General features: G+C 43.5%; 1 protein-coding gene across 3 annotated transcripts; it reads right to left on the bottom strand.

The window, feature by feature from the left end:
- Positions 1-572: 572 nt before the first annotated feature.
- LOC309360622 (olfactory receptor 1B1-like) lies at positions 573-14,371 on the bottom strand. 3 transcript variants are annotated; one of them, XM_081895295.1, is made up of 2 exons: positions 14,216-14,371; positions 573-2,090 (listed from the first exon to the last, which is right to left on the bottom strand). In XM_081895295.1, exon 2 carries the CDS (start codon positions 2,083-2,085, stop codon positions 1,141-1,143), a length of 945 nt encoding a protein of 314 aa, XP_081751421.1. In that variant the 5' UTR covers positions 2,086-2,090; positions 14,216-14,371; the 3' UTR covers positions 573-1,140. The 3 variants fall into 3 exon arrangements, with proteins under 3 accessions (XP_081751421.1, XP_081751422.1, XP_081751423.1); XM_081895296.1 differs by lacking the exon at positions 14,216-14,371 and adding an exon at positions 7,395-7,483; XM_081895297.1 differs by lacking the exon at positions 14,216-14,371 and adding an exon at positions 2,298-2,481.
- Positions 14,372-14,602: the final 231 nt, after the last annotated feature.

Below are 14,602 nucleotides of genomic sequence, written 5' to 3'. Positions count from 1 at the left end.
GAATACAGATGACCCCTGTGGCAAATTACCACAGTACCCAAATCACACCACCATGGAGAGCCAGTGCGCCAAGTAATGAGGAGTAATTTTACCATCACCATCCTTTTCATTTGGGAAGCAAAGAGTTGCTCTTTCATCTAAGGCAACAGTTTGGGGTGAAACTGAAGGTTTCCAGCTTGGGCAAAATGCCAGAGGAATCCTGAGGTTAGTAAATTCCCCTTCCTCTGAAGTAAATACAGTACTCCATTGGACTATTTCAAAGTTATCTAACCCAAGGGGAAAGGCAATAGCTTACTTCTTTAAGCTATCTACTTCGGAATCAGATGCAGTATCTTATGGTTAAGGAAGGCAACATTTTCCATTCCACCCTCTCAGCATTTCTCTCGCTGTCTGCTGTGCTGAAATTACAAAACATATAATTTTGTCACAATGGACAGCGAGCCAAATTATGAAGCTTACATAATTTGCACAATTCATTATGTAAAATGTTTATGTATTGTTGTCATCACATTATACCATTCCATTCATTAAAATGTGAATGGAATGGAATGAAATGCAAATGGGAGGGGGAGAGACACGCAACATCACCAGTTATCTATTATCTGAGGACTGAAAGCAACAACAATAGCAAATACCTACTGAATTTGCTGCACTGATTTCCATTCCAGAGAGGAGGAGAATAGGGAAACACCAGGAATTTCTGCTCCTGTTTCTGTTTTTGTTGGAGTTTTCCAACATCCCTATTCATAGTGCACTTAGGCTGAGGACAGGTTCCAACACGGCGCACAAAGCCATTTCCCCTCAAACCATGCCCACCTGTACCACAGCTGAAGTCATGTATGATGTCATACATGATGGGGCAGGTAAGGATGCAGCTCCAAAGGAAAAAATGGGGTCATAAAGTGAGCTCCCACCTGTTCATTTGCAAGTGGGGCTCCCTGTCAGCACCCATCAGTTGACTGGTCTTGACAGTGAGTTCCACTAGGATCAGCTGCGATAGGGACAGTGCACCTTCAAAAGGGCCTGCAGACTGGTGGTGACAGAATGTCATATGACTGCTTAATCTGTAGGGGGTGGGGGATCCACTTTCCCACCTCCATAGTAGTGGACACAGTGGGAATGGAAGGAACATGTTAACTCTCACGGTTGCTGTTGAGAAAAGACTCTCTTTCCCAGGAGGTGTCTAAGAGCCCCTTTCACATCTTTATTCCTTAGGCTGTAGACGTAAGGGTTGGACATTGGGGTGATTACAGTGTACATGATAGCAAAGACTGCTCCTCTTTGAGCTGAGTAACTGGAGGCAGGTTGGAAGTAGACACCAATGATGGCCCCATAGAGGAGCACCACCATAGTGAGATGGGAGCCACAGGTGGAGAAAGCTTTGCGCCTCCCCGAGGAAGACAACCTCATGACAGCCACCACAATGCGGACATAAGTGAGGATAATGAAGACAAAGGGTCCAAGGATGATAAGTCCACCTTCAAAGAAGATGGCTGTTTCATTGATGCTGGTGTCTGAGCAGGACAGCTGCAGCAAAGGGTCGTGGTCACAGAAGAAGTGGGCCAAGTGGTTGTCTCCACGGTAACTGAGACGCAGGAGGAGGCCAGCATGGAGCATGGAGTGGAGGGTCGAAATAACCCAGCAGCCGGCTACCAAGTGTCCACAGACCTTCTGGTTCATTACTGTAGTATAGTGCAGTGGATTGCAAATTGCAACATAGCGATCCAGAGCCATGACACTCACCATTAGAAGGTCAGTTACACCAAAAACATAGAAGAAGAAGAACTGAGCCATACAGGAGTAGAAAGGGATAGTCTTGGACGTGGAGATGATGTGAGCCAGCATCTGGGGCACTGTGACTGAGATGAAGCCCATGTCCACCATGGAGAGGCTACGCAGCAGGAAGTACATGGGAGTCTGGAGTCGGGCATCCAGAGAGATGAGAATGATCATCATGACGTTGCCCAGAAGCCCTGCCCCATACATCAGCAGAAAGAGTAGGAAGTAGAAGGGCTGCTCTTCAGGCTGGGAGGAAAAACCCAGAAGGACAAACTCAGCAACATCTGTGCCATTCTCACAGTCCATGGGATCTGCAGAGAGAACCAATCATCAAGTCAGAATGAACAAGAAGATCTCAAAACCAGTGGTGGCTGATACCCTTTGGGACTGATGAAGAGAGAGGAAAGCAGGGAGGCCAACAGGTGGATCAAGAGCCAATGAATCCAGCTTTTGTCCCCACCTTCCTCTCTGCGATGTTTTTCAAGGGCAAAACTGAGATTGAGAAGAAGGAAGCTGACCATCAGGGCCACCCCTGGACTGGTTGTAGGTGGAAATGGGGGTTGTCTGGGAGTAGGCTGAGGCTCGCAGGGCAGTGACTTATTTGCCCTAATGGGCCAGATTCCACTTCTCATCATAACATAACCTATGACCACAAGGCAAGGCCATCTAGAGGTGGAAGAAAATGCTGAATTAGTTGACATAGAAAATTTCAAGGTTTGGATTTTGAATTTGAAAGCTGATCACAACAGCTGAAATTTTAATGCTTTCTAAAGTGCTGTAGTGTTGCTTGATCTTAAAAACTATCAGCTCACAGCTGCTGTCAGATACTAGGTACCATTGCGCTAGCTGTGAAAACATAGTACATCACTGAATACTATTGTGTAACAATTATCTTTTTTTTACTTCTTTTTATTCATTTTCTATAACCAAACAACAACAAAAAATAAAAATAAAAATAAACAACACATATCAAAGAAAAAAGAAAACATCAGCCAAAACAAAACACATAAACAAACATTAAAGGTAAAGGTACCCCTGCCCGTACGGGCCAGTCGTGTCCGACTCTAGGGTTGCGCGCTCATCTCGCTTAAGAGGCCGGGAGCTGGCGCCGTCCAAAGACACTTCCGGGTCACGTGGCCAGCGTGACGAAGCTGCAGCTGGTAAGCCAGCACCAGCGCCACACACGGAAATGCCGTTTACCTTCCCGCTATAAAGCGGTACCTATTTATCTACTTGCACTTAGGGGTGCTTTCGAACTGCTAGGTGGGCAGGAGCTGGGACCGAATGACGGGAGCTCACCCCGCAGTGGGGACTTGAACCACCGACCTTACGATCAGCAAGTCCTAGGCACTGAGGTTTTACCCACAGCGCCACCCGCGTCCCCAAACAAACATTAAATAACAACAAATAACGGTTGACATCCCACCATCTCGGTTTTGGGTTATGTAAATATTAAATCCATTCTGCAGTTTTTCATTTTCTAACGTCTACACATCGCAAGGGTTATATTAATCCTACTGTGATTTTTATATCTCTAGAATTTGTTTCCATATATGTTATGAATTTGGTCCAATCGTCAATAAACTTTGTACCTTTTTGCTGTCTGATGTTCTGCGTCATTTTTGCCAAATCCATATATTCAAATAATTTAATTTGCCAATCTTTAACGGTTGGGATATTTGGGGTTTTCCAATTTTGTGCTAACAAAATCCTGGCAGCTACAGTTGTGTATTGAAACATTATATGATCTTCTTTCTTAATCTCATCTCCGATCTAACAATTATCAGTGCAGGAGGACAATGATAGGAGTATAGCATCTAGATCAAGGGAAGTAATAGTGCCATTGTATTCTGCTCTGGTCGGACCTCACCTGGAGTACTGTGTCCAGTTCTGGGCACCACAGTTCAAGAAGGACACTGACAAACTGGAACGTGTCCAGAGGAGGGCAACCAAAATGGTCAAAGGCCTGGAAACGATGCCTTATGAGGAACGGCTAAGGGAGCTGGGCATGTTTAGCTTGGAGAAGAGGAGGTTAAGGGGTGATATGATAGCCATGTTCAAATATATAAAAGGATGTCACATAGAGGAGGGAGAAAGGTTGTTTTCTGCTGCTCCAGAGAAGTGGACACGGAGCAATGGATCCAAACTACAAGAAAGAAGATTCCACCTAAACATTAGGAAGAACTTCCTGACAGTAAGAGCTGTTCGACAGTGGAATTTGCTGCCAAGGAGTGTGGTGGAGTCTCCTTCTTTGGAGGTCTTGAAGCAGAGGCTTGACAACCATATGTCAGGAGTGCTCTGATGGTGTTTCCTGCTTGGCAGGGGGTTGGACTCGATGGCCCTTGGGGTCTCTTCCAACTCTGTGATTCTATGATTCTATGAAAGGCTTTAGGGTGATATCCATACATGACTTCCTTTTGCAGAAATGGAACTGCCCCTTCCTCTTTCTCCTCTGTGCATTGCCAGCATCCCCTCTAAATCTGCAGTGGAGGCTGGAGAACAATTGCTTAGCTGAACATCTACTACTAATATCCCCCTGAAGAAAGCCTGTATCTCCAAATATTGGGATTTGGATATTAGTCATTTCAAATGCAATAAACTGTAAGTGCATTTATTATACAGTGGTACCTCGGGTTAAGTACGTAATTCGTTCCGGAGGTCCGTTCTTAACCTGAAACTGTTCTTAACCTGAAGCACCACTTTAGCTAATGGGGCCTCCCGCTGCTGCCGTGCCACTGGAGCACGATTTCTGTTCTCATCCTGAAGCAAAGTTCTTAACCTGAAGCACTATTCTGGGTTAGCGGAGTATGTAACCTGAAGCGAATGTAACCTGAAGCGTATGTAACCTGAGGTACCACTGTATTCTTATTATTTTGCATGGCAACAGTCAAATAATCCCAGATACTAAGTATTGTTACTTATCAACTGTCAAATATAAACAGCTAAGCATCAAATGCTGTATTTTTCCATGTATAACACGCCCCCATCTATAAGACGCCCCCTATTTTGGGCAACTCCAAATTAAGAAAATAGGGGGAGATTGCCCAGTGTATAAGACGAGCCCCAATTTTCAACCTAATTTTTAAATAAAAAACCTAGACTTATAGACAGAAAAGTACAGTAAAATATTTTCTATAGATTTAAATATATAATGAATGTATATGCTGCTGTTATATGCTACTATCTTCTCTCAGTAGCTTAAAACATATAACAACAATTTAAAACCATATTAAATATGAAACAATGCACTAGGCAGAATAGTAGCAGTGTGGCTGTAATAATAATGATTTTATTATTCATACCCTGCCCAGCCACTCTGTGCAGTTCTAACAGAAGCCATTCTGCATATTATACTTCATATATTCCAGAGCTCACGTTTCTAACATGGATTTAGGTTCTGGGATTTTGTACTTGGCTGAGAATAGTTCCTGCTTCCAGGGAAGGTTGTTACATGAATAAGAAGGGAAAGAGGTATCTGTGGATATCATTATTATTATTATTATTATTATTATTATTATTATTATTATTATTATTATATCTCAGCTTCCCTCCAAGGACCTCAAGATAGTGTACATGATTTTCAACCCCTCAGCCTCCATTTGACCTTCACACCAACCCTTTCAGGTAGGTTAGACTGAGAGATGAGTTCAAGATCATTCACTAAGCCTCATGGCTAAATTGAAATTTGAACCTTGATCTCCCCAGTCCTAGTCCAACATTCTAATCTCTAATCTCTGCATTTTAACAGCAGTGTTTGAAATTCCCATTGTTCTAGGCACATTTTGCAACAGGGAATTTCATTAGCACAAGCAGTTTCTGAGCTCTGGACGCAATACTGCACCTAAAATTACAGATTAAAACTGCAGAGTGGAAGGAAAGGAGGACCATTTTCTGCCTTCCCACTTCCGGCCACTCTCTGAAGACTGGAGAAGAGACCCTCTTAAGAATATTAGGGGGGTGGGCAGGGGAAGGACCAGACCATGTGAAAAATGAACATAAGATTTTAGCTGCAGTTCATTCATTTTCAGCTTTGTATTCTTGTTATAAAAAAGTGTGCCTAGACATTCCATTGTTGGGCCATAACCAAGGTTTAAGGTGCTGTTTCGCTTCTAGCTTTCAAATCTCAATTTCTAACATGGCTCTCTGTAAACCCCAAGCAGAACTGATTATTATTACTTAAAATACTTAATAGAGGACAATGAACCAGAGATTACCTTAAAAGTGGCTAAATTCTGTGCTGCTGCTATAAAATTAAGGAGACAAGCTTCGAATGAATCTAAAGGCCCAATGTCTTAATATATTTTAAGTTAGTAATTAAGGTTTTAACATATGTTTTAGCTGTTTTATATCTGAATTCTTTATTGTGTATTCACTCATAGAGCTTAATTTTAATCTATTTATTTTTGTATGCTCTCTGTTGTTGTACATGTTGCACTCTGATCAGTGACCGAAATAAATCAATTCATTCATTCATTCAACATGGCTCTGCAGAAGGAAGATGAATACACTGGAAGATGCGGAGGCAGGGACTGTGGAGAAGAAAATGTTGAGTTCAAAAGAAAAGAAAGGCTAGAGGTTGGGATCTAAGAAAGCTGTGTAAAAGATGGAGAAACCCTGGGAAGGGAGAGAGAGAGTGGGGAGGAAGCAGCCAGGTCCCTCCCTGCCTCGGCTGCCAACGCACCTCTAGTTTCCACTCTGGCACGGGGAACAAGGCTGTCCAAGGTAGAAGAGCAAATCTCTCTTCTCTCTGTCAGAGTGCACAGGTTCCAAGGAGATGTCAAGTTATTTTGGCACCTGAGGTAGCCTGGGATTGAACCTGTAACCCACTGATCTGTGGCCCTTCCCCCGTGGTCTACTGCCAACTGCTGTTAAAAACAATATAAAAATATTTATTCCCCCTAGTCATATAGCCTTTTTGTACTCCTACTGGCCGTGTTCTCATATAAAGTGTGGAAGGAGACACTAACAGGCTGTGTGGATGAGGTAACGCTGACCTGCCCTGGACCCCACCATCTGTGCTCCCAACTCCCAAGCGGTTTTCTTCCAGTCTCACTTTCATAGTGACAGTGAGCCTGGCTGGTGAAGAATATGCTCAGGGAGATGCAGCCTGAGGAGACAAGAGAGAGTAAAGCTCAGCTGTCAGATCCTCTCACCTGCATGTGTGTGTGTCAGATCTCTACAACTTAGCTGTTTGATCCAGTGATTTTCATGCACAACACTGTGATACACAACACTGTACGTCTGAGAAACCCCACATGCTTAACTTGCCAAATAAATGGTTGTTGGTGGCATTGGGGCATCTCCAAAAGTAGAATCAGTTTTAAAGTGGGGAATGAGGCAACTAATTTAGAAGTGCGAAACTTAACTGATATATTCTGACCTTCCTTTCCCACTGACCTGCACACATACATTGCTCACAGGTACACAATAGCATTTCTGCCCCCCAGCATCAGAGGATTTCCATGCTTCTTTTGGACCTGGGCTAAGAAGTTCAACTTCTTACCTTGCATCCACCTGGACAGACAATGCTTTCCAGAGCTTGTTGTTGCTACTGTGTGAATGTTAAATAGCAGTAAAGGAGGCACCACAGAAACATCTTGGCACTCCCTGCTTACCTGTATCCTGATGCTCCTAACTTCACACCAAAAATCAATCTTCTGGCACAAAATCAAAGCACCAAGCACAATGGAACAATGTCAAAGTCAGACACAGCTGATCTGTTTGGAAGAGCCAACAAGAAGCCAGGAGGCATCCATTTAAAAATCAGCACCGAAGGTCCCTGGGGATGTTTCACATGACGTATGAATAGCTCTTGAGATGCTGCTATCTAATTCCAGAACAAGCTCAAACTTAAAGGGTCCGTCACATGGGCAGTCTCCTGCCACTGTAGTAAATAGTTTTAATGCAGGTCATCCAAGTTCCACTCTTTATAATCTTGTTAGAGATCTGTGGGTGCTGGATGCTTGGGTTTAATTAGAACTGGGATGTGAAAATGGGTCTTAGTAACCACAGCATCCTTTTCTAAGTACTCACAGACTGACTGTTGAATCACTGGGTAACAATTTTTTACTTTTTGAATGTTGCCTAGATTTCTACAACTGATTTAGGGTATTTTTGCACGGCTGAATCAGGAAATGGCATCTGTTTCTCTCTATCAGGTCAGGTTTTTGTGTTATGTTGATTTGAAAAAAATCAGATCTTGTGACAAAATCGATTACATTTTTGTGGCATTATCAGCTGGCATATCATCAACACATATCATATCATCAACACATATCGTCAACACATATCATCCTAAATATGTTTTTAAGAGAAAAAAATGTTTTTCCAACAACATATATTGATTACCTGATAGAAACATTGATTACCGTAAACTGAATGGTGCACATTGATAAATGTAAGTACAAGGTAAATTGCATGTTGCTTCACCATTTTTCAAACTTCAGGGCTTGAACTTCTGTTTCTTGGAACTCCTGGAAAGCTCAGCTGCAGGGAGGTCTCTCTTCAGAGTCCAACAGTAGTCAGCCATCATGACTGCATCCCAGCGACCCTGATACCTGGTCTCCATCTCTTTCATGTCCTGATGGAATCTCTCCCCCTGCTTGTCACTCATTGAACCCACGTTCTCAGGAAACCGGTCCATATGTGAAAATAGGTAGTGCATCTTGACGCTCATGTTGCAGCCCAGGTTTCTGAAAGCAGTCAGCATGTTGTTGACAAGTTCTGCGTAGTTTCTGGCCTTATTGTTGCCCAGAAAGTTCTTCACTACCAGAACAAGTGCCTTCCATGCTTCCAGTTCCACTTCGTTCATTGAGTTTCCGAACTCTGGATCTCTGATGAGCTGACGGATCTGAGGACCGTCAAAGATGCCAGCTTTCAACTTCTCCATGGTCAATCCTGGAAAAGCCTGCCACAAGTAAGTGAAGCAGTCACCATCCTTGTCCAGAGCCTTGGTGAACTGCTTGATTAAGCCGAGCTTGATGTGCAGTGGTGGGAAGAGTATTCTGTCTCTGTCTACCAGAGGGTCGTTGATGACGTTCCTTTCTTTGCAAGGCACCAATTCCTCCCGCACAGGCCAGTCCTTCTTCGTGTAATGCTGAGGACGGTCCCTACTATCCCACATGCACAGAAAACATGAGTACTTGGTGAAGTCAGACTGTTGTCCCAACAAAAAGTTCACCATCTTCAGGTCAACACAAATAAACCACTTATGCTGATCATAAGCAATTTTCTCCAGCACATACTTCACCGCTTCATAGATGTTCTCCTTCAGTGTAGTCGAGTGAGCCAGGGGTATAGAGGCAAACTGGTTGCCATTGTGTAGCAGAACACATTTCAGTGATCGCTTGCTGCTGTCAATGAACAGTCTCCAATCTTTGGGTTCGTACTGTGGCACTCCAAGCTTGAGCAGAAGCTGCGCAATATCTGCACAGTACACCAAGTCCTTCTCTCCTGAGAAAAAACGGAGGTACTCTTGATGCCTGTTGCGGAAGAAGCTGATGCGAGCACTGTCAGAGAGGAGGTTTTTTTCCTTCAATCTGGATGCCAACAGTTCTGCAGAGTCCTTTGACAAGCTGAGGTCGCGAACTAGATCATTCAACTCCTTTTGGGAAAATGGATGTGGAGCATCATCTTCAAGAACCACTTATTCTTCTTCATGTCCTTCAACACTGGAGGCATCTTTGTCACTAATGTCAGGAAGTTCTCTGAAGATAGGCACTGGAATTCCATCACAATGAGCTACAGGACGACATGCTGATTGAAGATCAGGATACTTGAGGCTGCTCCGGTTCTTTCTGTTGATCCCAGTCACATAAACAGTGCAGAAGTAGCAGTCAGTGACATGGTTTGTCGGCTCCCTCCAAACCATGGGAATTCCAAAGTTCGGACTCCTCTTGCCATTGATCCACCCACGTAGAGTCTTGGTGCATGCCTTGCACACCATGTGTGGCGCCCAAGCTTTATCCTGGTTACCAAGTTTAATACCCAAATAACTTTATGCTTTGCCGCACCAATTTATGGAAGATTTTGAGGTTTTATGACTTCAAACTGATCCCTGATCAAACCTGAATACTTCTTGTCATTAAAATAATCATTTCCAATCAAAACAATTATTCAACATGGCATTTTACCCCCACCAACTTCTTCTAAAATGCTCCACATAAGCATACATGTGAACAAAAACGTAAAAAACGACATGTGGCCATAGCTCAAAACCGTGACCTGATTGAGCAAAACCAATGTGATTTTTGGATTCAGCGCATCAGATTCGTCCTAAATCAACTGAAAAAACGCAGACAACAAATTTGTTGTTGACCAGTGATCTGTTCTAGGACCTTTCCTGGTATCAATGTCAAGCTCATCGGTCGGTAGTTACATCAGTCCTCTCCCCCTCCCCTTTTGAGATGGGGACATTTACCTGTCTCCGGTCTACAGGGACCTCACCTGTTCTCCAAGAATTCTCGAAGATCATAGACAAGGGCTCTGAGATTACATCCGCAAGCTCCTTTAGAACCCTTGGATGCAGCTCTAAAGGCCCTGGATGTCAGAGAACTGGACCTTCTGACAAGCAGCAAAACCGAGCTGAGCAGAAGCAGATTGGTCATCCCTAGAGGAGCAGGAGGAGAAGTAAAGGCCTTCATTTTTGGACTCATCTATCCATCCTCCTGCCCAACCCAGTGGGGAACCTTCCCTAGGGAGCAAGGTAGGAAACGTCCCCATGAGCAGGGTCTCCAGATGGGACCAAACAGGAGGAAGAGCTGGGCCATGGGGTGGGGAGTGGGCTTCATTCTGCAGTGGGCTTCATTCTTCATTCTGCAGATGCCCACGCTGTTGCGAAGGGTGGGCCACATGTAAGCAGGATCGCACGTGGGCCCAGGGAGCCTGACCACTCGGAGAATCTGGAAGACTCTTCCGCAGGAAACCGGGGCAGAGGGGGATGCATGTGTGAATATTGTGGCATGGGAGGGAGGGAGGAACAGTGTTGCACCCACAAATGCATCTCCTTGAGAAAGCATGCCTGGTGCCCCTCCAGGGGAAGGAGGAGAAGGATTCCCACAGGAGGGGGGAGAAGCAGTTAGTCAAAGGAATTCAACCTTTGTACGCACAGAGAGAGACGGGGGGTCACAGAGAGCAGGAATTCAGCACCAAGGCTCAGATAGTGACACAGACACAGAAATAGAGACAGGGGAATCACCCCGATTGCATAGACTCACGAGATTAGCCGAGAAACGCGAAAAGTACAGGAAGAGGAGGTGGGGGTTTTCCTGTTGGGGGAGAAGGGGGCGGATATGTGGTTTATGCACTTAAGTGCGTGCACTCTATTATTACAACGCTTTCATTCTACAAATCACTTCACCAGCGCACTCTACAAGCCTTCTGAGTTTCCTTCCATGGGACTTTGCACATCACGAAGTTCAGGCAGCCAAGGGAGCCTGTGCAGAGCTGGAGAAACATCACCATAATCATCATTAAACTTTATATACCACCCTTCATCACACGATCTCAAGGTGGTTCACAGTTAATGGAAAGAAACATGGGCCAATGATAAGATGTGCTCAAAGCACTGCACTCACCAAAATTCTGAAGTACTCTGAGAATGACACAGAAAAATGGGAGGCTCTTTCACAGAGGAATAACATTTCCAGAAATTGGGAGGACTTCCGGGGTCGTGCCACCGGCAATGGCGGATTCCCTCTGAACTGAGGGAATAGCTCCGTGGGAAACGGGTCTTCTCCGCTACAGCAAAGCGGGGACCCTTTCAAAAATCACAGGCGGATGAAGCCTTTGACCATGGGACTCAGCGGGCACCTTTAGCGCCCCCCAACCCGCTAAGGAATCCACTAACGGGCTCCGAAGTGAAGAGGGGGAAGTGGCGCAGTGCTGAGAGTCATCGGCTATTTCCGTGGAGCGAAGCCGCATAGCTGTTGCCAGAGAGTGCTGCCTCTTTCCTGGGACAATTTGGACTCTAAAACAACAACCCGTGAGTAGTACGGAAATTGGATTTTTAAAATACTTTTAAATTCGGCACTGATCGGGGAAGGTCCAAACAGGAAGTCTGCCTCCCCTTTCTGTAAATAATCTAAAGCAAAGAACCTCCAACTAAGGTTGTGGAGAGCCTTATTTTTTGTAAAAGATTTTAATTCTACTGATTGAGATTACAAGAAAATTTATTTGGAAGCAGGGGAACCTGCGGGAGAAGAACTAAATTTAAAAATTGATGTGCCACACACACACCCCGGACCCGGGAGTGGTCTGTGAGAGCCGGTTGATGAGCAATTGAACAATTTGACAGCTGTCAAGATACAAAAAGAGGACTTTGTCTCTACTGTCTATATTTGTTACAAGTTTATGTTTTAAAAGAAGGAAGGACTGTTACAATTTAACGTATGGAACTTTTGGTTTTGTGCTGAAAGGAGTAAAAAGAAACTTAAATCCCCCTAGAGGGAGCCTTGGGACATTGCATTAAGAACCAGCTGAGAAATTGTTTTTTGACCTTGATATGCTTAAGAATGGCAGTTGGTAAGGAAATCCAGTCTGAACTGAACAGGACTTTCTTTCTCTTGGGAAAGCTGCAAGGTCAAATAGGTGTTTTGACTACAAATGTTACAACTTTGGGCACAAGAGTTAGTACCAGCAATGAACTTGATAAGAACTTGGTACAGGAATTCCACTTAATTGAACAAACAGAGAAAGTTGAGAAGGAGAATAATGTTGCCTTTGAAGAGGAAAAAGGGGGAGCCGTAACCCTGCAGATGCAAAAGGCGAGCCACAACTTGAGGCCTGACATGATGGTAACAAGGAGAAACAAATCTCTGAAGATGGAAGCCTGGCCTGAATTGGAAAATGAAAGATGGAGAGACCGCCTTATGTGGAGATCACATGACCCTTGGATTATAAATTTGATTCAGCTGGAAGTTGGAGCTATGGGGACATTTGGAACTGAAAGGAGAATGAAACAAGACGTGGAATACCTAGGCCTTATCTTTAAGTACGTAGGCCTGGCTGGAAGAAACGTGGATGCTGTTGGGCGGGAGTCTCCCCAAGATTTGGTCTTTAATATCAAAGACTATCAAAAAGACTGGCAGAGGAGCTATGACAGAGATTTAAGAGCCTCAGATATAAGATCTCCAGGTTGATGGTCTCCCCCCCTTTTTTTTTTGGAGATTTGTTGGGGACTGAAACCGGGAAGGGGGTATGGGTGGAATGAAAAATGGGAATTTAAAGTGTATATAATATAAGTTGCTTTTTTGGTTTTACCTTTTTGTTTTACTTTTAGGAGAATTGGGAAATTCGTGGAAGGGAATTTTCTTTCGACCTTAGGGAAATGTCTTAAGAACAAGTATTGCTATATAGGTTTGGATGAGAGTTAAGTTTGGATAAAGTAAAAGTAAAAGTGGTTTCTAAAAATATGGTAAAATCAAGGATTTTGTTGATAAGATGTTTGAGAAAGGAATTAATGTGGCTTTGGTAAAAAGACATTAAAGGATTAAGTAAAAATGAATTGATGAAAGAGAGAATGTAAAGATACAGTATGTTAAAATAAATTATTAAGATAAAAATTAGGTTAGAAGGATTTGCTGAAACAACAATTTAAACTAGAATACAGAAATGGGAGGTGTGAGGAGGTTCAAGGAAATAAGTAAAGGAAGAAAGTTATGTAAAGGTTTGATTTGTTTCTTTTTTCCTTTTTCTTCTTTCTTCTTTTTTTAAATGATTGTATGTTTTCTATGTTTTTTTAAAAAAATATTTCTGTTTTCCCTTTTTAATGTAACCTTTAAAATTTTGAATAAATATTATTTTTTTAAAAAAAGAAATTGGAGGACAGAATGTGGCCCAGCACTAGCTTGAAAGCCATTCACATTCCGTGAAACACATCTATGAGCTCAGCGAAACCTCACTCCAGTTTCAGGAAAACATTTAAATAAATACACATTTAAAATTCACCCACCCAGTGGAGCTTCATAATCAGATGCTTTCTGTTTTTGCCATCAAAATGAGCTGTTTTATTTAAGTCTCTCAATACCATTTTATCAGCAGCTGGATTTATTATGGTCTACTCATCTGCTAGGGGGATGCGGGTGGTGCTGTGGTTTAAACCACTGAGCCTTGGGCTTGCCAATCAGAGGGTTGGCGGTTCGAATCCCCGCAACAGGGTGAGCTCCCATTTTTCGGTCCCAGCTCCTGCCAACCTAGCAGTTCAAAATCACGTCAAAGTGCAAGTAGATAAATAGGTACCACTCTGGCGGGAAGGTAAACAGCGTTTCCGTGCACTGCTCTGGTTTCATCGGAAGTGGCTTAGTCATGCTGGCCACATGACCCGGAAAAACCGTTTGTGGACAAACGTCTGCTGCCTCAGCCAGTAAAGGAAGATGAGCGCTGCAACCCCAGAGTGGTTCGCGACTGGACTTAACTGTCAGGGGTCCTTTACCCTTACCTTTTACTCATCTGATATTGTGTCCCTCCTAATGCGCCATCATGGGCCATTCAGGAAGAAATGTTGGCAGCTTTCAAGTGCTCAGTAATAATAATCTTGCATTGGTTGAACAGGATCAAACACCATTCACGCTCACTGTATTGTTGCTACTGTTTGTAAGATTTTTCTAGTAAAAAAATAAATGAGGGAAATGTCTTTTGTAAGTTTTGGCGATTTTAAATTTGGAGGTATAATATGTTGGTATGGGAAACTGTCGTGTAACGGGCCAATGGCCGTAATAAAGATCAATCCAATCCAATGAGGGAAATGATATTGGTTATGAAAGCACCTGGATCCGGATTATGACAGGTTCATTAGTTTTAGAGCCAGATGTAGCCAGTATCGGTG

This window comes from Podarcis melisellensis (genome assembly GCF_964234715.1).
Source record: "Podarcis melisellensis genome assembly, chromosome: 17".
NCBI classification, from domain to species: domain Eukaryota; kingdom Metazoa; phylum Chordata; class Lepidosauria; order Squamata; family Lacertidae; genus Podarcis; species Podarcis melisellensis.
The sequence above is the reverse complement of the archived record's forward strand: the minus strand, read 5'-3'. Positions and strand labels throughout refer to the sequence as shown.